Genomic DNA, 27,914 nt, shown 5'->3' on the forward strand with positions numbered 1-27,914 from the left:
GTTTTAACTTTGAGTGTATCAAGTATTATCTTTAACTAACCATTAACTAGTAAAATAGCAACATTAATTCTTAATATATACATGTAATCATCACATCAGTTCCTACGTCATATCTTAATTGTCTAATCTTAAAGAAGAAAAAATATATTTTTGAAGAAAAATTTGTCTAAACGTCCCCTCAAAAATAGCACCATTATGAGGGTATTTCCCTTTACTAACTTGATACTTTTCTACTCTCCTGATGTAATATTGCCGCCACCCTAACAATGGTTAATATGCACTGTAAACTGTACGTTTTTTATGATACAGTGCCTGTGTAACAATTCTTAGACTTCAGTGATACTTTAAACATCTTAACAGTCACAAAAACCGGTTCTGTGATGGGATGAAAGTTAATGTATGTCACACTTCTGTTGCAAACATCAAAATTATTAACATAATAACACAGCAAATATCACTAACAATTTACATTCAGCAAGGTATAGGAGAATGCTGAAATGTTCATATTACATGTATCTTATTAAACCTTACCGGAGTGTAACCATTGTACCCCCATTTGAATTGCATTGAACGGTGCAATGTTCTCTAATTCTGTTCACTTTGAAAATAAACACATCTGTATGAAATGAGCACCCTGATTATAGTACATGTATGTCAGTATGTATGCTCAGAATGTCCCTAATACTTTTCTACCCAAAGTATTCATTCTTGATTCTTCATCCTTCACTTTACCATTCTTTACATCAAAAGTCTCTATTGTAGGATTTTGGATGATTATGGTGTCAAAAATAGAAATGTTGTCAAAAAACAAAAATCTGCCTATTCATATCTATAAAAAAACAGCTTCTTCAATGTTTTTATTAGTCACATTCAAAGTGTGTATCTGTGGACTTAAGATGACCAGTATATTGTGCGTTGTCTAGTTTGTCACAACATCACTAAGTCTTGTGTAATACATATGTGAATATCCCTGTTAGGAAATGTAGGTTCAACTTTAATACCGTGTAAAAAGATTCCAAATCATTCACTTTTTTTTCCATTCCGATCCTACAATAAGGACTTTTACGCCCTACGCACAGTCACTATTTCTAAGTACCTAACATTGTATCAGATCTGGACAATGTAGAGTGGCATATCAAATATCACCACACCATTTCCTTCAAACCACAAGCCAAACCCAACGCTCTCTGAACAGCCAGAGCTGTGCTCAAACGCCCTCTAGTGTCTACTTCTGTAACTGCACCTCACCACAACCACTTCACCAGCTTCCTCTCTAACATTCTACTTTGAACTGCACCAAGCTCCCCATCTCTATGCTGTAGTAAGTTTCTGATGACAGTATCCTTGAACTAAGCCAACTTGAATAAGCTTCTAGTAGAGTTGTACCATACTTAAACAGTCACATGATACTGACAAAAATATGAGCAGACCGGATCCACAATGCAAACTTTTAAATTGCATCAACATTACAAAGTATTAGTTCCAAAATGATCATTCTCAATAGGTTCAGTAAAAAATGAAAACGCTGTTTACGTGACAATTTTCATTTTCCCGAAGGTTTACTGTATATAGCATAATCGTGGCACCACATTGAAGGTAAAGATAGTGTAATTTTACAGGTACATGCAAGAACAGTGACATCATTTCTAATACAGGTACAGTAAATAAACTTTGTGAACAATCAGTAATGAAATCGTCATAGACCATCTTGAATTTCTGAACATTTTGGCATATGGAAAGTCTAACTTTTGTGACTGCATGATTTTACAACATTTTATTAAATTCTAATCATTTCATACTCCAATTGAACAAATTTACAGGTGTACAGATTGCAAGCAGGGATATTGCTTGTGATGTAAGTTACAAGCAGTGTCCCTAGTATAATTGAATGACTTAGCACAGCACCGATGGCAGTTTTAGCTTGAAAATACTGAATGGTGTTCTTATTCACACAATGTAAAGTTAACCTTCGTGCTACACTTTTCTACAACAGCTCTCAACTATTGGGAAATTTTGTAGCCTTATTGGCTCATCAAATGTTGGGCAAAAATCCAACAGTTAGGATGCAATCTTTTATTCAGGGAAACTGTCAATTAATGAAATATTGATTGATACTTTGAAGTCCTTGTGCTACAGGTATGATTGCATCAGTATGTACAATGGTATTCCTCCATGGACCAGTATTTTACACAATACAAATGTCTCCACTCGACGTGAACACTTCCTACAAAGTAACGACAGCTCAGCTTTCATACTAATAGCAAGTATGAAACCTCAGAACCCAAAATCATAAAAATGACAACAATGTGCATTATGCTGACCTATTCAGTCACAATGTTCAGCAAATTTCTGTTTATTCCACACAGAAATCTCATAAAGAAAAGTTCAGGAATATTACACACACAGACAGCAGGCAAATTTACATTTGCCAGAAATAACAAACAAACAAAACAATACAACACACTCTGAACCACACTTGTATATTTGTATTGCCCTTTTTTTAACTTACAAGTTACTAATAATGCGATTCTCTGTGACATACATGTACATGTAGTATTACTCATACAAGGATATTCAAAACACACTTGTAATACAAGTCAAACAGTAGATTTATCATATGGTCAATGCTGGTTGTTTGTAAAGCAAGCCCTTTTGCTTCATTTTTCAGGGCTTGTTTCGAATGTGTTTTCAGTTAGACTTCTGGAAGAAGCGGCCTCTTGCAGTCTTTCTTGTACTGCTTCCTCCCCAACAAAGTAGGCATGTTGCAATGCTTCCTTCGCAGTTATTCTTCTGTGGGGGTTGAAGCACAACATTTTCTGTGGAAAAAAATACAATGATACGATTAACATAAAGCAAGCAGCCTACTCACTACGGTTTTGCATTGATTCCCCCCAAACAAAAGGTCACACCCTTTCAGTTTAGTCTTTTTTTTTCGCATCAAGTGGCGCACATGGCAGTGTCCGTCTTTGTTTCAATAGCCCTGGGCAACACATATACAGCAGTGCATTCACTACAGCAGAGGATTAGTCTTTGGTATGACTCGGCCGGAAGTCGAACTCACGACCTACCGAATGCAAGGCGAGCACTCTGCCCACTTGGCCACTGCACTAGTATTTCTGTAATCCTACTAAAACATTAACAGGTAAAAACAAAGCCATATTGGTAGAGGAAAGAATCCCTGCTTACGTCTAACATGTCCTTGGCTAGTGGTTCTACTTCCGGCAGCAGTGACTCCAGAGGGATGGCCAGGCGGGGCTGGAACGAGGACCACGGCAACGACACTTCCTCTGGCCATTCCTCCTTACAGGGGGTACCTATTACACTGGGGAGGGGTGTGAAAGGAACAGATGATCATGAAAGTTCATCTGTGTTGGTAGTAATCTGTTGCTAGTAAAATGTTTAACTTTGTTCCAACACAAAGATTGAACAGAGATCAAATTTTCAATGACCACTGTCACCTTCATTAGGATAATTATTGACCAATCTCTTACAAATCAAAATCTCATGAGAGTTACGATTACAGACATACTGGGCACCAAAGGGAAAAAAGCACACTGCACAAGACTTACCTACATGTACAAAAGCATTGGTGGTAAACACACAAATCACAATACCATCAATATAAACCAAAAACATGCATGAAACCAAGTACAGAATGCCAATGAAAAGGGACAGCAAGGTTGAATGGTATAGAAACAAACAGATAAAAACAAAACTTTGTTTTTTTAGCCCCAAAGCTAGAGGATTGAATGTGTTTGCTGCATTGGCTCAAGATCCATCAACATCATAGCAGGCAAATGTTAATTTTATACAAGATTTTGCAAGGCAATATGTTAAAGGTTAACCAGGGCTCGAAATACCTACACAATACCTGGGCTGCCTGCACTAACCTGCATATAATTTCGAGCCCTGTTAACAAAAGTGCATATTGGAGGAATTTCTGAGGAAGACACACCAGCAAGAGAGGTTACACCATACTCACTCACTTTATCTTTCCTTCTCAGTTGACAGACCTAAATACTTCAAGAAACACAGCAAAGACAGAGATGCACATACATGATAAAGCTTTGCATCTAGAGCACTCAGTCCATATATTTGATATATCCAGAAAGAAACATGTGGACAAGAAAGAAACATGTGACAGATTCAGACAAAAGAGAAATAAAAAGAGGTGGAAAATCAACTTTGTAATACAGATAATTTTATACTCACTCAAATATTTTATTTAGTTGATCTATATCTGAATTCCCTTGGAATATTGCTCTGTAAAAAATGTAAAAACAAAATATAAATAAGTGAAATTATATTACCACATAATATAAGCATAATCAACACATTTAAGATAGATTGTTGCTTATTTTTCCTTTAATAAAACCATTTCACATTCTAGTTACCACATTAACTGCTGAAAAATGAGTTGTGACAAAAGAATGATAACACAATCAACTAATAACTTAACAGGTAACATGGGGTTTATCAAGTGGGGTCGTGTGGCGCAGTCGGTAGCGCGTTCGGCTCACACCCGAGACGCCGTGGGTTCGAACCCTGCCCATGTCACCGATCTTGTGCCCTTGGGAAAGGCACTTTACATGACTTTCCTCACTTCACTCAGGTGTAAATGAGTACCTAGCTTCGGCTAGGGACGTCCCTCGGATAGGACGTTAAATGGAGGTCCCGTGTTTGGGAGATCCACACCCCACGCACGTTAAAGAACCCACCGCACTTATCGAAAAGAGTAGGGGACCTTCCCGGTGTGAGTGGTTCTAGCCTTACAGTCTGGTCTCGGGGTTGACATCTTTGAAGAGGTGATAGTCACCTGTTATGTCAATCCTTCCACAAATGTGGTAAATCGTCATAAAATTATCAGAATGTCAGCCAAAGTAAATTGCTGCAGTTACTCACTTTCTTGTGTGTAGCTCTGCAAATATACAGCCAACACTCCAAATGTCTACAGGGGTGGCGTACGATGCCTGTAACAGCACCTCCGGCGATCTGTACCATAGTGTAACCACCTGCACGGTAATTAGAACAGCATACGTGATTGTATGAAACCAGCTATGGACCAGCACGTCGGCAGAACGCACTGCACCTGCGCAAAACCCGTAATGTATTGTACATAGCACTTCGGCAGAACGTCACATATAAGGTCGTACTAGTGCATATAAGGTTAACATCCCGTCTGTAGTTTCCAAATGTTATGTAGGAAAAGATATCCTTTGCAACAGGCAAAATTCTGATGCAACGTTGACCAAAAATCCACTGAAAATCGTGAAAATACAGGGTTCTGCGCAGGCGCAGTACGTTCTGCCGATGTGCTTTATGGACCCATATTGAACCTATATTGACAGGTGGCTTTTGACACATAGATCTAGCACATACTGACATTAAAAAAAAAAAAAACATTATTATAGCTACAGTATTCAGTAATAAAAATGTATGATTCTAATTTTGTTGGATGACTCTAAGTTGCAAATGTTCATACCAAATGCACAACCTTGATCATTTTCATCAAATTTCTTTTGAATTACTCATTAAAACCAAAAAAAATGCATTTGCATTTACCACGGAGGTCAGAGCCATCTGGAAGCTGTAGTGTCTGGCCAGGCCGAAGTCTGCCAGCTTGACTTGTCCGTTACTTGTGACCAGGATGTTCTGAGGTTTGAGGTCACGGTGCACCACTCGGTGCATGTGTAGGAACTCCACCCCACTTAGCAGCTGATGCATTATGTCCTGATGAGGGAAACAGAGAGGTCAGAAGGGACAACATTTACCAGAAGCATCGTGTGGCATAATGGTCAGAACATTCGGCTCGGAAACCAAGAGGTCCTGGGTTCTATTGTGTTGGAATAAAGTTTAGCATCAAACTATCACGCTGATCTAATCTACATACTAGTCAACCACTACTTCTGGTACTACATGCACCTTTATTCTGTCTGGTCCCAGCCCTGGTGCAGGGCATTTCTCCAGGTATGTGTGCAGGTCCTGGTCCACATGCTCAAACACCAGTGTCAACTTGGTCTCCTTCTCTGCAACTGTACCATGGCAGATGTCCAGGAGTCTGAAGATGGAAGAAAAACTGTCTGTTAGACCTTTACTACAATTTGTATTTTGTATTTGCATTATTGGCAATGAAACAGATCATTACAAGAGTCAGCAAAGGCAGAACTAAACTGGTTACAGGTGAGACACAAAAAGTACAGAGGCAAAATACAAGAAAACAATGAATTGCACACACAATGTGAACACAATAGCACAAAAATGTATTTCATTGTGATAATATTTAGTCACCTGAGTCAGAGGTAACATCATTATGATAATTTCTATCATGCAAAAAGGTACAGAAATACTTCATAAAAAAGCCAATGATGGGTGCAGTGCAGGTATGCAGAAAAAGTATTTCGAGCCCTGAAACCAAAAGACAGAATTCCTGTTATAACCTCTGGTCTATTTAGACACATTGTGAGCATCCTTCCAAAGACTCCCACTAGGGAACCACCTCACAAACATGATAACATGGCCTTCCCCTGGGTCCTGCCACAAAATACTTATCATTCTTCTCCCATCAGCTGCCAAATCTGGACCAGCTGCAACTGGAGGGAAATAGACTGTAGCACTAGAAAATGAGACACCTTTACGAAAGTAGTGATGGTTTTTCCAGAAAAGTGAAATACTGTACATCCTGAAGTGTTTGGTGTTTACATTTGTCTGTTAATGAATAACTTCAGCACATAGTGAACCAGTCATAACTGCTCTGATGAAGATAACAGGTGGTCATTGAAATGTCAGCTCTTCGTGAACAAGTAGTTGTGAATAAAAAAAAACTTTGCTATTCGGTCAAGCATGTGTCTTATTACCATAATATGGTATCATTTCAACCAGTGAAACTCAAACGCATCACTTTCCAATTTTCACCACACACATTTTGTACTAAAACCTTTGGAGAACTTTTTCCCACAGGCATGTTGACCTACAGTACCGTTCGCGTTATAGTTAACCGGGTACCCCGTTACTAACGAGTTATTTTTTCGTCAGAAAATGGTTAGAAAATCGTCAGTATTTGGTTAGATTTTCGTCAGAAAATGGTTAGAAAATCGTCAGAAATTATTTCTAACGCGTTACCGTTTGCGTTAATGTGATAGGGTCGGATTTCATGTTTGTTTTGCGCGCCGACAAGACAATAGCAATTTGCCACCTCCTGGGGCGTCCGCTAATGTGTTGCGATGTTGCCCCTTGAAAAATAACAGCACCAGAGGCAAGTGGACATGTGATTCGTAAAATAACTTTGTGGTTTATCCATGTGTCGACTGTGTGAAGCGAATTGTGCTATCTTTTAATGCTATTCTATAGTTATTTCTAGCGGAAAATTACGTTGTGTAATACAATGTATGTCAACAAAGTGTAGCAGTGGGCAGACGATGTCTTGTACATTTTGTACCAGCGGCGGCCTACCGCTCTCACAGGACGTCATGGGACGTGACGAAACAAGAAATATCTGCCGTAGAAGAAATATAAATCGGTAACTCATGCCTTAAATTTACGGCGGTTTTTGACACAAAAGAAAAATTATTATAATTTTTGTAAGGCGCGCGGCTTACTAGTACTAGCGGCTTTAATACTCACGGTAAAATGTACCGTCACTCCCGGCGCAAGGACTCGGTTCGCCAGCTGAGGACTTTCCACAACCATGATGATATCATAGGTAATAAAGGAACATATAATAGATCTATCATGTGGAAATGATAATTGTAATACATGGTTCTATTTAATAGCGGTAGTTTCGTTTCTTATTTTGAGGGGGGAGACTGTCAAAAATCGAGGGAACGCAAACTGAGATCGGCTCACTTCCGGGTGCATAACGCCAAAATTTCTCGACGATTATATAAAAATGACCGCTCATTTGCCGCCTACGGTAGCGTGTACATGGTAGTGCGATCATATCGTGCCAAAGTCAGCGTCAAACGTCAGAAAATCCCCGTAAAAATATAGTTGCAAAACACATTTCCCGCGCACTCAGGGCCGGTCGCCCTGGCCGCTGCAGCATGCTCATTATAATATGCAAGTAGCTACGCTCTGATTGGTTCACCTTAGATGACCTGCGCTGTGATTGGCTAGAACGAAGCCCGTTGCATGCTGGGGCGCCCTTCCCCGCGCGAAATGATCTCGAGAGAGCCACATTTACGCTGGTTTCTACCTTATTTCTACGACTAATTAGCAACACCCTAGTGACGAAATGCGTACTCAAAAGAATTTTCGGGGAAAAAAATATATGTACATGTGGATTTGTGGTGCCTTTGGCGTAATTTTGTTGGTCACATACAACGTAATGTAACACGGAAGTGCATGGAGTCGGAGTGGCGGCACGGCTTTCCGTCCCACTCTAAACAAAACTCCAAGGACATAACAAAACTCCCCAAAACTGGTCAATAATTAGCCATAAAAATGTTGGTGGGCACGTGTAAATATGCTGCCTTTTTTCGAGTGTTATAGGAATTTTCCACGATGTTTTTGCACATCCCTAACGTTACCTCACGCCCGCCGCCTATTATGTACGGCGGACCGGGGCATTTATAACTTCAGATCATCTACATTGTAGGTTTGCTTATTCGGTGGTAAAATAAGTTAACAGAGAAAAACAGCAAACCAAAGTTGACAAACTATAGAAACGCTTGCCTGGGCAACAGTGACAAAAGAAAATGTCTATCTAATTGAATTGCGCCGGTGATCGTAAAACGTTTTAAACGTTACAATATAGTAAAATGCAGGCTAGATCAACGTTCCTTCCGCTGTTCCAGCGGTGTGTATCGGTAATTTCCCGCCCCGCATGAGGTAAATTAGTACTCCTCCCATTATTCTGTGATGTTACCGCGGCCTGCATATGAATGCAGAAGTCTAACGGAAAAGTAACGGAAAAGTAACGGAAAACTTACGCGAAAGTTACGGAAAACTTACGGAAAAGTAACGGAAAAGTAACGGAAAAAAAACGCGTTAGTAACGGCCGTTAGGGTAACTATAACGCGAACGGTACTGTATAAGAGGGTCTGCAAGCCCTATTTCGTAAGGCGTAATCAGACTTCGTAATTCCTAGGCAGCCTCCGCAAAAATCAACGTAATTCGTAATTGGGCATTAGAGGCAAATCATAAAGTCGTAATCAGCTCTGAGACTTTAACGTAATTCGTAATCGGTGGCGAAAATTTTGCGTAATTCGTAATCACTACCCCCCCTTGCAGGCCCTCCTATAAATCTTGGTTGAACACCTTTGGGAAACCTACTGACAGTCGATTAGATATACCAGATAAAATTCCTTAAGGTTATCTTCTAATCTACTGAGTCCATCTAAGAAAACAAACTCATAAATTTCCTGTGTCTTTCAATATGCCACCACTTCAAGGGGATCTGCATGGGGCTTTATCAAAGTCTATGCCAAATTCTAGTCTAGTATCTCAACCTATATATTTATGAAGGGGACAAAAGAAACTCATCAGAAGCTCATAATAGGTTTGTATACCAGGCTAGCCAAATTCAGGAGGGCTGCCTATGTGCCTATGTATTACAATAACTTCAGGAGGGCACTTGTGTAAAATTTGGCCACCTTGCTACAAATGTTGTGAAATTAAATAGCCTTCCCTACATTACGGGAAGTGAATATGTTTTTTCTTAGTTAGTAATGCCTTACAGAAAAGGGATAATGTTGGCCGGCACCTTTGATCTAAACTCCTACATTTCTTTAAACCTCTCCTTCACCACAGGTAACGTATGCAAGGTGTTAAAACACAATCATGAAGATTTCCAGAAAGATCACAATTACGGATCAGGAGAATAGAAGTCAGCGTGGGAATGGTGGGCCAGTTTGAACAGGTCTGCTCCAGGCTAGGCTTCCATGTTACTGTGAAGTATGTTGATGAATAGCTAGGATCACTTCTCATTTAACATGGGAATGTGTGGCATGTCCACTATGCATGTAAACCATGCAGGGTTAGGTCAGAGCAAGGCTCCTGGACAAACCTATTGTTTCCTTCCTACCTGATGAGGTTTTGTGTGTCCTAGTAACAAACTCACACTACAACCTCTCACAGCTGATATAGAAAAGAAGGTACTACTACCTGTAAGAAATGACAAGGCACAAAGTTTTGATGCATGAAACAGTCTGATTGGTGGTTGAGTTCAATGGGTCCTTCTTCTTGACAACAGGCCTTTAAAATACATTTTGACAGCCAAATATACCTGGCAGTGACCCCTAAAGGTCAACTGAAGCAGAGAAAACAGTAACAAACTCACACTACAAACGCTTACAGGTGATACAGAAATGAAGGTACTACCTGTAAGATATGACAAGACACAAAGTTTTGGTCATGACTGTTCTATTGGTAGCTTATGATTAAAGCTGAGTTCAATGGGTCCTTCTTCCTGACAACAGTGCTTTAAATACATTTTGACAGCCTGGCAATGACCCCTAAATGTTAACCGGAGAAAAGAAAACAGGGATCTTTTGGGCTATTCCATTTAATAATTGGGGAGACCACAATTCTTTTAAATTCAGTAATACATGTATTACCATAACTATTCTTTAATCTTTTAAGACAGCAGGTGGTTGAGGAACAGTATACAAAGCGTAAAACATTTTTAAAAAATTTCTCAGTGCCGTAGATTTACAGACGTCAACGTGTACATTCCAGAACCACCTGTACACCCACACCTAAAAGAAAACATTGAAAAACACCATGGATTCTTCAACAATCTGATCTGAATTTATGCCCTGGGCTTCTTTCTCCGCTCTGCTTTTTCTGTGAACAGGCCCTTATCATCATCTTCCCGTGTGAAAATATTGTGCTAACTCCCTGACCTTTCGGCCAATTGACATACAACGAAACTCAACACTTATACCTTTATGGTTCATGAAGGACTACAATATAAAAAGGAATCCTAGTAATGTTACAAATACCCCCATTAGTGGTTGTTCTTTTAGTGTCTAGGCAACCAGCAAGGCACAGACTTAGATAAAGACAAAAACTTGCTGAGTGTTGCAAATAGGGTAAGGATACTGTATGTACAAATGTGGTGAACTGTGAAGTGTAGTGTTCTTCTATGATCCGTCACATTTTTTCCTCATAAGACTTGGGCTGCTTGCAATACTTTTTTTCTTTCTTTATTCTTTCTTTATTCTATATTTCAGGTAATAAAAGTATGCATAAAAAACAATACATCTTTAAATAATTCAAATAATAAAATAATATATGTAAAACTCTCTTTTACATCTTTTTTTTTCAGGTAAAAAATGTACGCATAAAAAACAATACACCTTCAAATAATACAAAACTCTCTTTTACGTCTATTCACTAGTTATCCTCAAAAAGTCGTATAATATGAAACAAGATCTGAAAATGTTTTAAAATACAGACTGTATATAGGTTCCTGGGAGGTCTCTAGATTTCCTAATATAAAAATATACAATGTCATGTATTTATCACTACTGACTACAATGCCACTTTTGAAGCCCTTTTCAAGGCACATAATGTCTTTTTCAGATTTCGGTCCCACGTGTACAGGCACTATTTTGCGACGAACCAAATCAGGATCTTCCGGGCAACCTTTCAGCGTATAAGAACTCCTCTTGTTAGAGGGCCCTGGCTGGTCCAAGGCCTGGGGTAACAGGAAATCGCCAAACGGAAACTAGTATAGACAAACGTGGGTGATAGAATACTTCTCCGCTGTCCTGGGACCAAACATTTCAGGCAAGGTCAACATCTGCCCAATACTTTCAGCGGAAGTCTGAGGAGTAACTGTGTTTTGGCACATGTACTGACAATGATGCAATATTTGCTTTAGAAAACAGATACCACATGACAAGATGAAAGAAGGGACATTTAAAGACTGGTTCCCACATCGCTACCTTCTCAAGACACAAAAATGGCCACTGGTCAGTCCCCGAACTGGAATACTATATACAACTTTTAGCCAGCATGTTGGCACAATGTACTTTGTGTTTGTGCCAACACGAAACCCGTAATGTATTGTGCATAACACTTCAGCAGAACATATTCGCATACTTTAGAAGGATGACATGCAGTGTCACACTGAAAGAGTCGGCTTACATATCATTTGACAAGTCTTAATGTCTATATTGTGGCTCCAGACAACCCTTCAACCCTGGGAGAATCCCATTCCTGACACAAGTGCAGGTTCATCTATAGATTTATCAAATGTGTCTGCGTTACCATATTAACTTATCTTATAAAATCTTACATTTGGTCTACATATATGATGGTTAGGATATCGCCAGTATGCTTCATGTCACAATTGCTGAATGGACAGCACTTGTAATGCAACTACATCAGCAATTAAGTCATCTGCAAGACATGATGCTGTGTTTAATAACATCAATGTCACTGACAAGAAGTTGCCGTTGACTTAAGCTTAAGCAGACAAAGATGGCACTGAGTCTTGCTATAGAAGTGGTTGGAAGAGACAGCCTAAATTTTTCATTTGCTAAGGGTCAAATAGCTCCAAGGTCTTTTACTCGCTGATGACATGGAGCCTGTGGTAGGTCTGTCTGCTTTGTGTCTCGTTCTTGACATAAAATACAGAGAAAAAATGGGAGAATAAAAGGTTGGCCACAATATCAGCTTCCCACTTCTGATAAAGCAGAATAAAAGTGGGTGAAAAAATCTGCCAAGTACCAAAGAGTACTAATATTGCATAGAAATTGTGCTATGACGTCATAGGGCGCGAAATTTAAATATCTAGTTGAGAAGCACGTGCTGGGACAGAGTTTACATTCCTCTTGTCGCCCACCCAAGTTCCCAATATTACCCAAGTCCAAGATCACAGCTCCACACTCTATTTCCCATGCCCCACCATGACCCGACTGTGCCAAGAATTCCGTCTCCGGCATTCCTTCAAACTATTCCCATCCTTGTCTCAATCCCATACAGCAGCTAATATTTGTAGCTCTCCTTGGAGCGAAGGCCAACAGTGTGTGCACATATCGGAATTTCTTGAAGAAAGGACCTTCTATTTGCCGTCAAACACTTCCACCCAGCCCTGGAATAACAAATCCTGCCTCGGACAGAAAGCACCAAGACTTTGGAAAGGAAACACGAACAGGTGAAGAAATAGAGCTCACAGATTAGCATAGCAGGCATGCGATCAAGAGGCCATTATGGTTGAGCGACAATAAAGCCGTCATTATCACACATGAAACACCTGTCCTGCAGGTGGTTTAACACAGAACAAAGAAAGGAATACGACAGAGACATGTCAAAGGCCACCTTCTCCGTGTTTTTCTAAACATTGACTTTTTTCCCAGATTGTTTGCGTTAACCTTTATCAACATCTCTGGAGAGATAATTGAGAATTAAGAGTAGATTTTACAGTCCTGCAGTTTATTAGTTCCATTCCTGGTTTGGTCTATTTTTACATGAAGTGCAACAATATACCTCTGGAAATGCCTTCAGGTAAACTAATTAACAATGAAGACAGCAACAAAACAATCAAACATACCATCGGCCAGACTTGTTCAAGTTTGGGGGTATTTACACAAGTTGTAAATGTCTTCCACTACATAACAATAAGATTCCTCCCTTCCCCTCCTTAAAAGTTTCATTAGCAAAGAATTTCAAAGAGGATGTTTTCCTTTATCGCTACACAATCTTATGGCTGACACTTGCTGTCATACCCTTCGCTCAAGTGGTATCACCCAAAGATCACCTATTCAGTCTGCATGGAAACAATCATGACAGCGTGCTAAAAATAGCCGGGGTTGGGCAGGGGATTCCGAGATTGGGTGGCACCCCAGCAACCACTGGTATGCAGAATCCGGTTGCACTCATGACATTTTAACCCCCTTAATTATGGACAAACATCTCAACAGCCATTATCTGGGCCCTTTGAGGGAAACCGGAGCAGAACACTTGCCACAGAGGGGGGAAATTCCTGGAGGGACAATATCAAAATGCTTCAAAAAATTCTAAAAAATCGAAATTATACATCTCATTCTTAAGTCACTTCTACTTTTATTTGTTATAAAATTATCTATAATTTTTGAAAGATACACTCAATAAAGACAAAATCTTCAAGAGATATACTGACACTTCATCCCCATGTTTTCATAGTTGTTTGTCCGGCTGCTTTGTCTGGTAGGTTAGACCATACAACCTGAGGAATGCTTTAATCTTGCCACCTAGCCCAGACCAGAGGTAATCTTCTAACGCTTAAAGACTACACACCCAAACATCCTCCAATTAGCAACTTCATTGGCCCTTTCTTTAAACTGATTATAATTAATCATAATAAAGGAGCAGGCGCAGCCTTTCAAGTTACAGTACACTCATACAATTAAGTATGTTAGGCTCTGCTGTGACAACAGTTTCTAACGTTTTCTGACCTTTTGCTTCATTTGCTCTTCAAACTTTTATATGTTTACGTGCTCAGAGGTCAGCCAAATAAGTCACAAACATTGGGCGAGATGAAATACATTCTGTGGGAGCAATAATTTCCATCAAAAATGAGTATATCATATGATACAAACATAAGTTACCTCAAGGTAAAATAATCATCCTCAATAAGCTCAATTGAGGTGAAGTATGATGAGAGGGTTTTGAATTCTACAATGACTAACATCTTTTTCATCTCCCTCCCCTATTAAACTTTCACCTTCTTGTAATAACAGCCCTTTCCCACAATGAGTATGTCCCTTTTATGTACAGTATTGACACATGCATACGTCTGAGGCCTTTCAGCCTTTCTCCAACCAGCTCTGACAGGCCACTCCAACTGGGCAAAGGTCGAAGCTCGGGGTCAACACTCAGACAGGACCGCCCATGCTAAGAAAACTTCAGGACCCTAACCCACTGGAGAGCAAACTTCCTTACCTATTTATACAGTGATATGTACCCAGCCCTGTTGACAGGACTGTACCATGTGGCGTTCACGGGGGTGGACAGGATTGTACGCCGAATACTGCAGAGAATTCGGATAACTTCAAAAGCTACTGCGCTCATTTTTTTCCAGTCAGCTGTTCGCAAGAGGAGGGTTCGATATGGTCACTATGGCAACCAATGGTTGTCAGGAGGCCTTCCCACGACGTTAGAATTTCCTGAGTCGAACAGCTCGAGACCCTGCGGGGCATCGGGGAGTGTTACCTACTTCGAAGTGCAGTGTTTGATTTGCAGAGCTTACAGGGATTTCCTTCGCATTCCAAAACACTCTTTGATCGTGCGACAAAGGCCCTGAGCTACATAAGGACCATATCTTGCCCTACATAACCTAAATTGATACTAATTATATCGCGCCTTTAGTGTCTTTGCCTACAATTTTTAGAATCCTTAGAGTTACGATCATTCGAACTGCTACATGTACTTAAACAATTTCACAATTTAAACGTTTTTACTTTCATACACAATGGTAAAGACATTGTCCCTCCAGTATAAGGAATAAGATGAACAATTATTATTTTCGCAACATTCTTTGGAATTTAAGAATAAACTGGTATCATTCTTTTCTAACAGGAAGGCACAAAATTATCATTGCCAGCAGTCCAACATATTGAGTAGACTACCTTACACTTACAGTTCAAAACATGACTTATAATTTTCCTGGCCATTTACAACGAAATTCCTAATCAAAACAGTAAACAGAAAAGACTGGGTACTGCTTCTCGAGTACTGTTTTTGTCATATGCTGATCACACACTGTAAAGTAGTGTAAAAGGTTAAATCCTGATAGACTACGATAACAAATTAAACAATACCACAGGTGTCGAGAACAACCAACTTGAAGGTTATTTTAATCAGAAATGACCAAAAAAATGACGGGTCGTGAGAGTTGTACGCAGTGTCGAGCCTGTTCCCAGATGGTTGTGTTGTTACGCTTCCGTCAGTCCTGCCGTATTTACATGTACCTCCCAGATAACAGCAACCTGATAAATCAAACAACAATTAGACCAAGATTAAGCTTTCAGCTGTAAACGTCCAAATCCTTTACACGTTTCCGTCCCCTCGACCCACAATGCACATGAATGGCGAAACATTCTACGCCGTAGCCACCATTGTCTCCGTCCTTACAGCACGGGTAATGAATGGACGCTAATTCCGCTGGCTGACAGACGTCTGTGTCGCAAATCCCCGGAAACAATTCCCCTGAGCGAATAGAGCTCTTAACGTTGTATTTATCCCCGGCCCTTTGAAGTCTCCGCCAGGTGAGAAAGGTCGCTGGCCCTTGTCTAAGGGCAGGTCGACGGAAGGAGGCTTGATAACCGTGATGCTCAAAACAACGGAATTCCTCCCGTCACCTATCCTGTCACCAAATTGTCAACTTCCACAAAAGAGCGTTTTGTCGTCTCCATGCTTGAAAAGTCACTCGTTGTACAAAGAGAGACCACTTATTACACCCTTATCAACTAACTTCACTTAAGAGTCTAATGTCATCAAAGTGTCTTTGTGGGGAGGGGGAATGTAATTATCCTAAAGGAAGGATGGGCCCTTGAGGGACAATACTGCTTGAAGAGACAATGGATGAATCCCAGACAGTGACACTCGATCCTAAAGGGAAAGAATTTCAAAGTAATCCTCTACTTCTTTTGATTGGAGCTTTCCCGTCGAATAACTTTTCAATGCCACATAGTGTTTATCTGCTAAACACTTGTAAAGAAGCCATTATGATCTGAACGTATATATCAAGTTCTGACATACCTACAAGGTAATGACCAATGTTGTCTTAGTTCCTGTATGTCTGTTGGTTAAATAAAAGGTCTGTCCTAGCGGCTATTGCTCTCACGGACTGCTATATATATAGCAAAAAAACAACTATTTCTAAAAAAAAGTGCTATAGACTCATTTACGTTATAAGGACTTAGTGTCATGGTAGGAAAGGAAAAGAGGTGTTGGTGGAATTTTAACCTTAGTTAGAGTTAAAATGACTATAATAAACGTAGCTCATGATCAGTACGTGCGAGCTCATCATAAAAACTGTGAACATAAAACTTCCATTGATAGTTTACAATTTACAATTTACATGCAACTTGAAGATTGCAATAGATCTGCCCTATGTAGTGGTCTCATTGTCAGACTCAGAGTTGGATTGTACAATATACAGCAGAATCAGTATTTGCACACCAGCTGCAGTCTTTTTGTCTATTCCCGCCAGCTAAAAATCCTTCCCATAGTCCAACAGCACACCCTCTCTCCAGAACTTGAAGCTCCTACTAAATACTTTGTGACTTAGAAAAAAGGAATTCTAACATGAATTTCACTAGATAATGACGTAATTCACCATCACTAGAAATTCTCAGACACTGTATAATATCTTGTTCCACTTTCACATCTCATAAAAAATGATGAGGAGGAACAGAAAGCACTACTAGGGTTTCGAACTCCCACACAAATTCCTTTGGCCCCTCTCCCAACTTATACTTCTCTGCCCACCTGCCTTTGAAGTCTGCTTAAGTTCCTTTAAGATATTGGTTCCTTATTTTTTCAAGACCATTACAGCCACCTACGCAAGAATGCAGTCACGAGGGAATGAGCAATCCTTCCCTGTAAAGTCTGGGACAAAGATCTGAGGAAAAGTAAAGTGCCTGGGAGTTTTAGTGTCACCAGGCTTTGAGTCACCCACCCACAGATAATACACCTACTGGAAAAAGAGAGCGTGCTATCTTCCTTCTCTTCTGAAAATCAGTTTATTGTGTAGCATCTTCTTTTGGGTCTCTGGAGTAATTCGGCACTAACATCCGTGTCCATAATATCACCAGGGTCCATAATATCGCCACCTTGAGAAATAGTGTGCTTTAAGATATTTTTACTGCAACATACTTTTGGTATGCACTCCTGCACACCTCAAATGTACATACCTAGGGTATGTTGCAGTAAAAATATCTTTAAGCACACGTTTTCTCAAGGTGGCGATATTATGGACTATGGTGATATTATGGACACAGATGTTAGAAATCTGGAACAAAATATGATGATAAAATGCTCCAGTCAGTTAAACAATATCAAAACCTGTCAAAGCAACTAACTAATGAGATTCAGTAGCAAGTAGAGTAAACGACTTTTGCTATTGCTCAATTAATTAGAACAAAAAGACAGTTGTATATTTGGATCTCCACTCTGTACTGCGGGAATACCAGGGTCTACCTGCACACCGAAATATTTCTAAATGACAACAGGTAAATAAGAATGACCCCTATCAGCTTATTATTAGTAACAGTTATATGTTAAGAGCCCTGTTCAGTGTTGTTTTGCACAAACTATATACTGAACAAACATATCCTACATCTAACATACATCTATATAGCAGTCGACAAACTTGACCAATTTATATCCTTTGTAAGTACACAAGTGTACTTCAGCTCGTGTGACATTCGTCATGCATACCTGTGCACGGTGAACAAAACATGTTTTTCACCATGTCTTTCAGGTACGTCGTTTACAGTACCTCCTACACACCTTACACTGTCTCTTCACAATGGCTTGTTTTTCTCTGCGGTTTGCAAAAGCAGGAGCCAGGATTGCATATCCCACCTACACCAAACCACAACTATGCCCTGACAAACTTGTTTGTGTACACCCCCCTCCCACCACGCTAGTCAAAAGGTGTCCACACCCCCCTTTACACTTTAGCCCTTACACAAATCACTCGACATCCGATACGCTGACATGTCTTGGCTATTAACCTACTGAAAAAGTAGATGGAGAGGTGACAGGTGTCTTAAACACTGTCATACCCATCAGTCTGTTCAGTTGGGTAATGACAGAACACCTGTACTTGCTGTCTATTCACCTGCGTTCGGAGCAGGAACACTACCGGTCACCAAACCACGGACAGACTTTTCAAGGTGTACGACACCATACGAGGCATTTTCTCCCATTGTAGTGATCACAAAATCGAAATTCCTGCCCCGCCCCCTTGCTCCGCCGCGCTCCGCACATTCAATGGCTGAAACAGCAGTCAGGTATTTACGGTAAATATTCACAAGAGGCATTAGCCAGGAGTGTCCGAGGCGGGAAGCGATATGCTTGATATGGTGTCGGGGGATCCTTCAGTTGTTCCGGAATGCTGGAAATATGGAAAACCAATCGTGCGCCATTTTTTGTGTGCTGTAAGAAAAGTTTTGTCCCATTTAACCACTCCAGAGAGGCTTTTCCACTTGGTTTCCCGTAAAAAAACTTCCTATTTGCTACCTGCTAATCTCCTTGAGTTGAAAACAGCGAGGAGAAGGCTCTGTCCTTCTGTCTTATCTTGATGACCTTGACAAACATCATCAATCAACTCCTGATAGACTTACTAATTGGTCAACATGGCCCATAATCTGTCAAGGGCGCAATATGCCGAGCTGGCTGGCAAATGCCAAATTTACGTCCCCGTTATTTAATTGTCTTTCTTTTTGCTGTCATTTTATCAAAAAATAGTAGCAAAAATCCATGCTATGTGTCAAATTTTCTGCATTTATTTTGAAATTCTGAGAAGACTTGGCCACTTCTAGCAGATGTTATGGAAGATAATGATCGGAATAAGACATGCCAATGAGGTTACAATGATTGACAGTGCACAAAAACCATGCAGAAAAACTGATCTAATCTGATAGGAAATTGGGCAGTTGACATTATTAATATTTATCCTTGAACCAAATTATGGTCCAAAACTATTGAGTACAATCTACTACTACAAATCTTTTCATAATCTGACAATGTAGGCATTCATAGCAAGATATCTTGTCCTTGGTGGGGATTTAATGTTTCCGCCTGCATTTCCGTCCCTACTGAACTTTGTAACCCTCATGGCCACAACATAAGTGTCCAAACAATTTCACTGAACTATTGAAGGATAACTTTCTCACTGAATTTAAAAAACAAGTTCCCAGAAAAATTGAGACATTTTTTTTTTCCATGTGACTATTTCTTGTTTAGGGTTGTGGGTGGAATTGAAATAGCATTGAGTACAAGTCACCGGCTACTCCACCCTTATTATTCATACTTTAGAAGAAACAAACTTTAAAGGCGTTCCTTTCTTCAAATTCTTGGCTCATCTTACTCAGTGACCACATCACAAGAAAAGTGGGATTCTGCAGCTGTGAGTGTGTATGGGGAGATTTTAAACTCATGATTCATTGAATAGTTTTCTAATGGTATCTAATGGTATCGTTCTTAACTCCACTTTGAACACATTGTCATTACCTTGTGACTCACTGAAAGTTAGCTTAAAAATCTCCATTGGTCCATTTTTTATAACAGTCTTTGAGGATCATAAAGTTTATGCTAACAGGTGTCAGACTAACAAAACGTAACTTTTTCAAGTTTTTGATACCATTCGGATTCCCAGCCATTGGAATGAATCTGTACTGTTTCTCTGATACGTTGTACCACAACTATGTGCCCTGTAGAAATCTTATTTACAGTAAGGTGTACAATAACACGCTGGTACAGGTTGCTAATGTGTTCCGTGGTATAAGTGTACGGGACGTCGTGTCCAGGCTATCACCTGCCTTTGTTCTGCCCGAAGGCGAGTTACATTCTTTCAATCCTGCACTCCTACCTATGGCAGATGGTCATCTCCATATGAAAAGGTGCTGGTATGCCAATCGACTCGGGGTAAATTCAAGCCGAGCAAAATACCACAGAAGAAAACCATGCCAATCAAGTGTATTATGTTGTCGGAGTGAGAGCGGTTGTTAGTGTTTGTGTGACACTTCTCGCTCTCTCGTTGCTCGGGTTTAATGACTCGATCAGAATTGATGACATCATTGCGCCGGTATCCCCCATCTGCCTTTCCGCATGCTTGCCCCCGTGAGTCGTGCACTCCAGTTCTGTACCGACGTTTAAAAATGGGCCCTTTACATAATGCCACGTGCCTTTGGGCCAAGACGTAAATTGACAACCAACCTCCAAATGACCTCCAAATGACACACCTCAAACGACATGTACTTGATTAGCGTTATTACAGCACGGCTAAAAGCTGCATCTTGAAACCCTTTTCTACTCAATCTGATTGATTGGCTGGCGATCCAGCAGATAGAACCATTTAATTGAGTCATAATCCTAAGAATTTACGATTCTTAGAAGTATCTTGCACTGAAGGCTTCTGTATGACAGTCATCTTTGGTGTATAAAATTTCCTGAAAGCCATTTTATGTAAATGAAAAGGGTCTTTCTTCTGTTGAAGTTGTGATGAGCCGTAATGAGACTAGTTGAGTCTGAGGACAATGAAAAGCAGGGCCACTTTGTAAACCCTGTGTGATAATAGTATAATTGGAGGGATGTTTGCTGGCCTATCTTTGGTCAAGAAAGAAAGCTAATTTGTTGAACAGATATCTTTTTTCTGAAATAACTGTTGAAGTAAACATAAAAAATACAACTATGTATTCTTTTTCCAAGACTGTTCAAACTCAAAGAAAGGTGGATACAATCTGAAGTAGTATCAAAGTTTAGAACGCCTTGAGTGAATTTCATATTTTTACAGAAAACTTGAGTTTATATATCTCCCTTTCTGATATTGAAAACAACCATAATTCTACAGCAAATGTCAACACATGGGTGTTTATGTGTATCATAAAAAGAGATGAATCAGCTTAAAGCATTGGGTTTTAGTTACATTTGAGACCTTTTAATAGCACATACCATTGGTGTAATGATACAAGGAGGACAAAAAAGACAAAAAACAAACAAGCAAGTATCTGATCACAACAATTCATGAAAGTATTCATCAGCTAACACAACAGAGAGTTGAGAAATGACTTTATGGCCTCCCCACTAATTACGTGTTTCCTGTTTGACCGTGCGTACTTATCTTATGTGTGTTAGCCATGGAGACAATCAGCCCCCAAATATTAACTTAGGAGGCGGTTTAAATACCTGCGTCCTACGCAGAACTGTCATCCACACAGTGGAACAAAACAACTTCTTACACAATCTCTATCTGGAAGTTTCAACAACTTTTTTTCTCAAAATATGGCTGTTATAGTCCCTCACTCCCTGCCAGATTCGTTTAGACTCTAGCTGTAGGAAATTGGAACTTACACCACAGGAGTTACATTTTAGCACCACGGACAAAAACAAAGTGAAACAAGCTTCTAGACTATGGTTAATAAATCTGACTACAGACGAAAACGGAAAACAGAAAGAAAAGCAAAAATGACGTGAGAATAGATGAAAAATTTAAAGATGATATAAAGTAAGAAGAAGGAGGGATAAAACATAACTTGGACAGTGCCAAGTAAAAGGGAGTTACAGTTAGAAGGTTTAAATACCAATTTGTAGCTGTCAGAAATTCAGACTAGTTATGTTCCTGCTACTTTATGTCCTTTTCTTGGATATGTTTGCCAGGGATGAAGTCCACCATTTCATTTTCTAGTCAGCCATCTATTCACCTGCAGTGCTCCTGCGTCTTTGTCAAAACCCCAGACAGATGTGCCAAGATTAATGATCAGTCCACCCAGACACAACTCTGAACTAAGCGGAGGCTGTTCCAATTAAAATCCCTAATTTTACCACCAAAGTCCGCCAACACCAGGTGACACCCAGGTAATCTGTATCACCTGCGCAGCCTTGGGCAAAACTCTCCGACAACAAAGAACCGTTTCTGCCGGAGCTCCCCCCACTGTTCCAGGCAAAATAAGGGACTGAGGAGTCCTGTTTGCCAAAACTAATGTCGCAGATTGTAGAAATACACAAAGCTTTGATGGGCGGCTTAGTACCCTACCAGGGAAATGCATCATGGGATAATCCGCTGACATAGGGGATTTAAACTTTTAAAGAGAGCATTCACCAGTCGCTATATATAGTGGCTAAACATATAGACCTAGTTTTTGTTGGTATGTTGATAGTTCAATCCAGTATAGACTCAAAAAAGGACAGGTGTGTTTTGGTTGTAATTACAACAGACATTGTTGCTTCAGCCTTAAAATATGGTTTCCAGAATAATTGTACAGATGGAGCTTCTTTATGTCTGTAAAAATACTGGTATGGGTAAGATGTATCAGGCTATTTTACCTACAAGTTGCAGCTTTGCTGACCTTATGTTTACCATTCTACAGATTATTAACATTGCCTTTCATATAGTTTTCAAAGGTGCCTTATCATCGACTTCATTATCAATATTCTTCTTGAATATCACATCCAGCGACAAATTTTTCGTAATAACGATTTTGCCTTGTTTTTGTTAGTATAGAGAGCATTTTTTTATAATCTGAGCAGAACTTTGCAACACTTAATCTCAATCATTTAAAGTTCGACACACGGCTGTTACTATTTGTCCACATTTAGTTCTTTTCATCATAAAATACCTTGTTTTCACAACATGGCATTCCAGCCAGGTCCCTTGCCCAAACCAAGACTGGCACTTCCCTTCAAGTCTCAAAAGAAACTCAACATAAACTAGACGTTCCCACGGTTGAAACATTCTTGCCTTTTCTTCAAAACGACCTCTTCAGCTCTTGAGTGGCCATTATCATGTTCCCCTTTAATGAAAAGTTTGCTACTGGGAGCAGAGAGCACATCTTCAGGGCACAAGTGGCACCTATCCCACCCCTGAACAATGAACCAAAGTGTTGCAAAAGAAGGTTACTTCAACCTTGAATGTACGCAAACTCCCACCTGAAAAAACACCCGACTTTGAAATCGGTCTTACACTCCGACTGAACCTATTGACTTGGCACAAAATATGACTTTTTCAAGATGCTCCTTCAGCTGTCTCCATATGGAGAAGACAATGCTCTATGGCACGCTGAATGTGAAGACCTTTTGCCTTTATAACACAATAGTTATGAAGTGAACTTGACCTTGTTAATACTAGGTGTGGCGTGCAACATTCCTGTCTTTGTAGTTGAACTTGACAACCTTGTCCAGAGAGATAAATATGACATTAGTCATTAACCACAAGACATTGCTGGCTTATGACTTTCCTGCAACTTTGAAAAATGATCTGTCCTATTTTTCACTTCAGAAATGTGTTACTGCTCAATTAGCTTCATGTCCAGTTCGATGGCAGGGTTAAACATAACTTCCTTCATAAAAAACAACAAAACTGAGCACTAACCCTGTAACCAATAAAAATTCATATCCGATAAGCTACCTTAGCAGGGAAAAGGTTAAAACAGTGACAGATTAGGAAAGTCTCATATCAGCGGTATTAGAGGGATTCACTGTCAAAACAAGAATCTGTGTAAGCCACCCCTACTGAGCTGAAATATGCAATATTGTATGTATAAGCCCCTAAGGCAAGAACCACAGCTTTTACCATCAAAGCCTTCTTATCATATAGACATAGTTCAATACACACTGCCGCTGATGTATGTGATAATGCTGTGCTAAAATATCATACCACAATTGTTCTGACTAGTGGCATACCAGACATATGGCAAATATGTCCCCCGTGTCTACCATATGTTATTGCAAAAGTTATCACATGTTGATATCATTGACTGATTCTGATGTTGGCTAACAACAACTTGTGACTGCTGACTTAATAATTGAAACTGATACCAAAGTTCACTCATAATCGACGTATTTTGAATATGCCTGAGCCAAAATCGATAACTCCCTAATGGAAACATAATCGCTTGTACATAATATTTTGATCCACCGCAGTTTCTCAATGAGAATTCCGTGGATTCCGTAGCAAAAGGGACACCGTTGGCATGGCAACCGACAGGCTAAATAGGATTGACAACTCAGGTTCGGACAAAGGCGAAAGCAACGTTTGGCTGCGAAAATGAAAGGCAAGCGTTGATACTATTCGATGGGGTCCTGGCAGGTCAAGCAGCTCTCATGTGATAACCTATAATCAATAGTGGGCGCCTTATGTCTCCATGCTGTACAATACACAAAGTGCGACCATGTGCAATTCTGTCCAGAACAAAGGATATTCCAAGGGGTCAGTCCACAAAATTAGGCAAAACATTCTGTTACTCCTACAGCTGTAAATCTGCAAAAATCGCTGGAGTCAAGAGTTGAAGTAACAAAGTTAGTTGGAAGGAATGTTAAGAAACATTTAAGACTGCGAGAAATAAAAAGTGCGTTTTTTTATTGCATCACTTGTTGTGGATGAAATGGTAGGTTCCGGGAGAGGGGAGGGCAGAATACCGCATAGGACATGACAAAGACAGGAGGGGTACAAAAAGGGGAAGATTCGGGGGAAACCCTTGATACATGGAAGTTGTACAAGTTCTGTCTTGCTTACCTGACAACGTTTGGGTGTTCGAAACTTTCCAATTGTCTGAGGAGGGCGATCTCTCGAATGGTGGACATCGGCATGCCTTCTTCACCAGTCTGAACCCTCACCCTCTTCAGGGCTACAAATTCTCCCCCATTTTTCAAGTCTCTAGCCTTGTAGACAGTCCCGTAGGCACCAGTCCCGATCTTCGCAACTTTTTCATACTGTTCCGTGCCTGGGTCCGGGTCCGTCTCCATGCTCGGGGGTGAGTGCGTCCTGTCCCGAGAGATCTCCGGCTACCACGCGGTGACCGGGCGGCGAGCCCTTGTGAAACAGTATCCGGCGGCGCACGGGGCCACACACACTGAAAACCCGCTCCAAAACCGGCCGGTCTACACCTCTGCCCACGCCGCTACCAGACGACCCGCAAGCTTTCTGTCATGTAAATTTAAATCTCAAATCAAAATATGCAGGAATTTTGGTTCCTTTTTTCTAAACGGGCCCCCGCAATGCAGGATTCACAACTTAAACTCTTTGTTACAACAAAGTTTTTGAAGCATGTGTCAGGTTTAGACTGCTAGGACAGGCTTGCATATATTTCTGTTTTCTCTGGGGATCCCCAAATCGAATGTTTCCGCATTCCAGGTAAAATTTTGACGGCTTTCCCCGGTTGAACGGGCCGACCTGGAACCGACCCAAAGCCCTGAACAGCTGATCCGAAAACTGCCCCGGTCACCACGTAATCACTGCGGCCTTGGACTCGGAAAAATTCCCATTCATAAAATCTCAGCAATGCATTCAGTCTTCATTCATTCATCACATGCATTTGTTGACATCCTCCCCGAACGGCCCCTTTCTGAAGTCCCAGAGCATGCTCCCGGCGAAGTCGATCTTTTCCGGGGCAAAGAACGACAAAGAAGTCGCCAGACTTTCCCTCCAAAGTGCCCTGAATATACTTGCCAGGTCCCGCGACTGACGTCTGACGGCAGACTTTGTCTTGCTTGTGCTGTGATCGGATCCCTTTGGCCGACTTGTGTCCTGAAAAAGTGAGTCAAATCAGAGAATCTGCGAAGAAAGAAGTCGGCATATCAAAGGCAATCCTTTCTTCGTAATGTAAACAGACATTTTGTAGTGTGACCGCTCACAAACTTCGCCTCACAGCGTCCTTAGGAGCCGCGAAAACTTAACAAAAACACTTTAAAGCAGTAGAACACACATTCAACTTACCGTAGAGCGCAAAACTTGCCACTTTTAACTCGCGCGCGATTTTTTTCAAATATTTTAAAGGTTTTCTTGTTGGCGCGAACGCTGTAGGTAGAGAGCTAATTATGACTTTGAAAAGCCCACGTGGATTTTTCTCTTGACCCCTGTCCGCCCTGATTGGCTGAGCCTAACACGTCAGATAATACGTATGATTTATGTCGCTAGGGGAGGTGTTTCCCGCCGAGCTAGAGGAACCGGAGTTTCCCTATAAACAAAAACATTGCTGCCGCCGGAATCCTGGTCACACACCTAACAACACCTAAAACTCCCGCGTGAGTGCCAGTGCGACAGAAAAGGGAACTTCAGACCGAGTAAGATTTGCGGGGGTGGTAGTTTACCCCAGACTCCACCCCTTTTATCGTCTGTAGTCTTTCCCGCCACCCCCGGTCTAGGGGTCAACGGTCACGCCTCAATTGGTACATATTGGTATGCAGCAACACAAAGACAACTTGTGATGCCCAACTTGTAGTTTATTAACTTCCTTGCAAGTATTGGTTCTGGGGGTTATTCGAACCATATGTACTTGTTAGAGTCTAATAGACACCGCGTGCGCTTTGCGGTCTAAACTGACTGCTTGCTTGCGAAACTTTTCGTGGGTTGTTCTTTGCGAAGCCCTCGGGCGGTGACCTCATTGTACTACACAAATATTGGAACATTCTTAACACCTGTGTGTTACAGTCCGACACTGTGTCGGCGGTATCGTGGTGACCAAGAGGGGCCACAGAAATCAGGATGCAATTTATCAAGGGTTGTGTCGAGCTCTCGCCCCTCGGCGCTTTGATCAGGTTATGCGACTGACACATTTGCTTTGAATCAAGTCCAAAGTAATGTGCCCAGAAATTTTGGGATCGTGTGTCCAGATGGTCTGACCGATAACGAACTCCTGCTGAAGTGTAGGTAACGGATGTTTTCTCTGACGTCCTGGGTGGCATGGTGGCCAGGGCCCCCACTAGCCACTAGCCAGGTCAACAGGTGAGGAGCATAGAACAATCATTCAATGTCAGGTAGCCTCAAACCCAGGCCTAGGACAAGGACGCAGGGCTAGGGCACACAGACTATAATGCATTGTCAGGGCGGCAAAAAGAATATTCTGGATGAGGAAATCTGTCTGATACTCTACTCTACTGTACAATATACTGACATTTCATTTCATTTACAAATGTACTGCAATTTCTTGTTATCATTTGATACTACTATGGCATGCAGCAACTCTAATGTCATATCTAGATAAATGTCACAAAAAGGTTCCTCCTCCGACTTTGCATGGTACAAGGAACGACTTGAAGCACCTTGATTCCGATATACTGTTTTGATAAGGACTTGGGATGAACTTATCATCACTTGTATGGCAAACGTTCAAGGAAAACAAGCTCTTCCTTTTCTCAGTTGCAAGAAGGTTGCAAAAATACACTTTCGTAATCAAGTTTCCCTGATTTTTAAGTTTCGCCCTCTTTTTCACTGTGCGAAGTCTACTACTAGCTCATTCATGTTGCAATGTCTTTCAATCCTA

General features: G+C 40.7%; 1 protein-coding gene across 2 annotated transcripts; it reads right to left on the bottom strand.

Moving 5' to 3' along the window:
• Window positions 1-994: 994 nt before the first annotated feature.
• LOC109474285 (cyclin-dependent kinase 6-like) lies at window positions 995-26,607 on the bottom strand. Of its 2 annotated transcripts, none has more exons than XM_019774561.1 (8): window positions 26,369-26,607; window positions 25,169-26,179; window positions 5,923-6,058; window positions 5,563-5,730; window positions 4,903-5,012; window positions 4,213-4,263; window positions 3,187-3,322; window positions 995-2,816 (listed from the first exon to the last, which is right to left on the bottom strand). In XM_019774561.1, exons 2-8 carry the CDS (start codon window positions 25,396-25,398, stop codon window positions 2,658-2,660), a joined length of 990 nt encoding a protein of 329 aa, XP_019630120.1. In that variant the 5' UTR covers window positions 25,399-26,179; window positions 26,369-26,607; the 3' UTR covers window positions 995-2,657. The 2 variants fall into 2 exon arrangements, with proteins under 2 accessions (XP_019630120.1, XP_019630121.1); XM_019774562.1 differs by having other exon boundaries at window positions 25,169-26,206.
• Window positions 26,608-27,914: the final 1,307 nt, after the last annotated feature.

The sequence above is a fragment of the Branchiostoma belcheri genome, unplaced genomic scaffold (genome assembly GCF_001625305.1).
Source record: "Branchiostoma belcheri isolate BF01 breed outbred unplaced genomic scaffold, Haploidv18h27 scaffold30, whole genome shotgun sequence".
Lineage (NCBI taxonomy): Eukaryota > Metazoa > Chordata > Leptocardii > Amphioxiformes > Branchiostomatidae > Branchiostoma > Branchiostoma belcheri.

Coding starts and splice junctions, on each gene's coding strand:
- LOC109474285 (XM_019774561.1), bottom strand. CDS start 25,398: ATGGAGACGGACCCGGACCCAGGCACGGAACAGTATGAAAAAGTTGCG. Junction 5,731..5,922: donor TGGGACCAGACAGAATAAAG/GTGCATGTAGTA, acceptor TTCCCTCATCAG/GACATAATGCATCAGCTGCT. Junction 4,264..4,902: donor GCAGAGCTACACACAAGAAA/GTGAGTAACTGC, acceptor CATTTTTTACAG/AGCAATATTCCAAGGGAATT.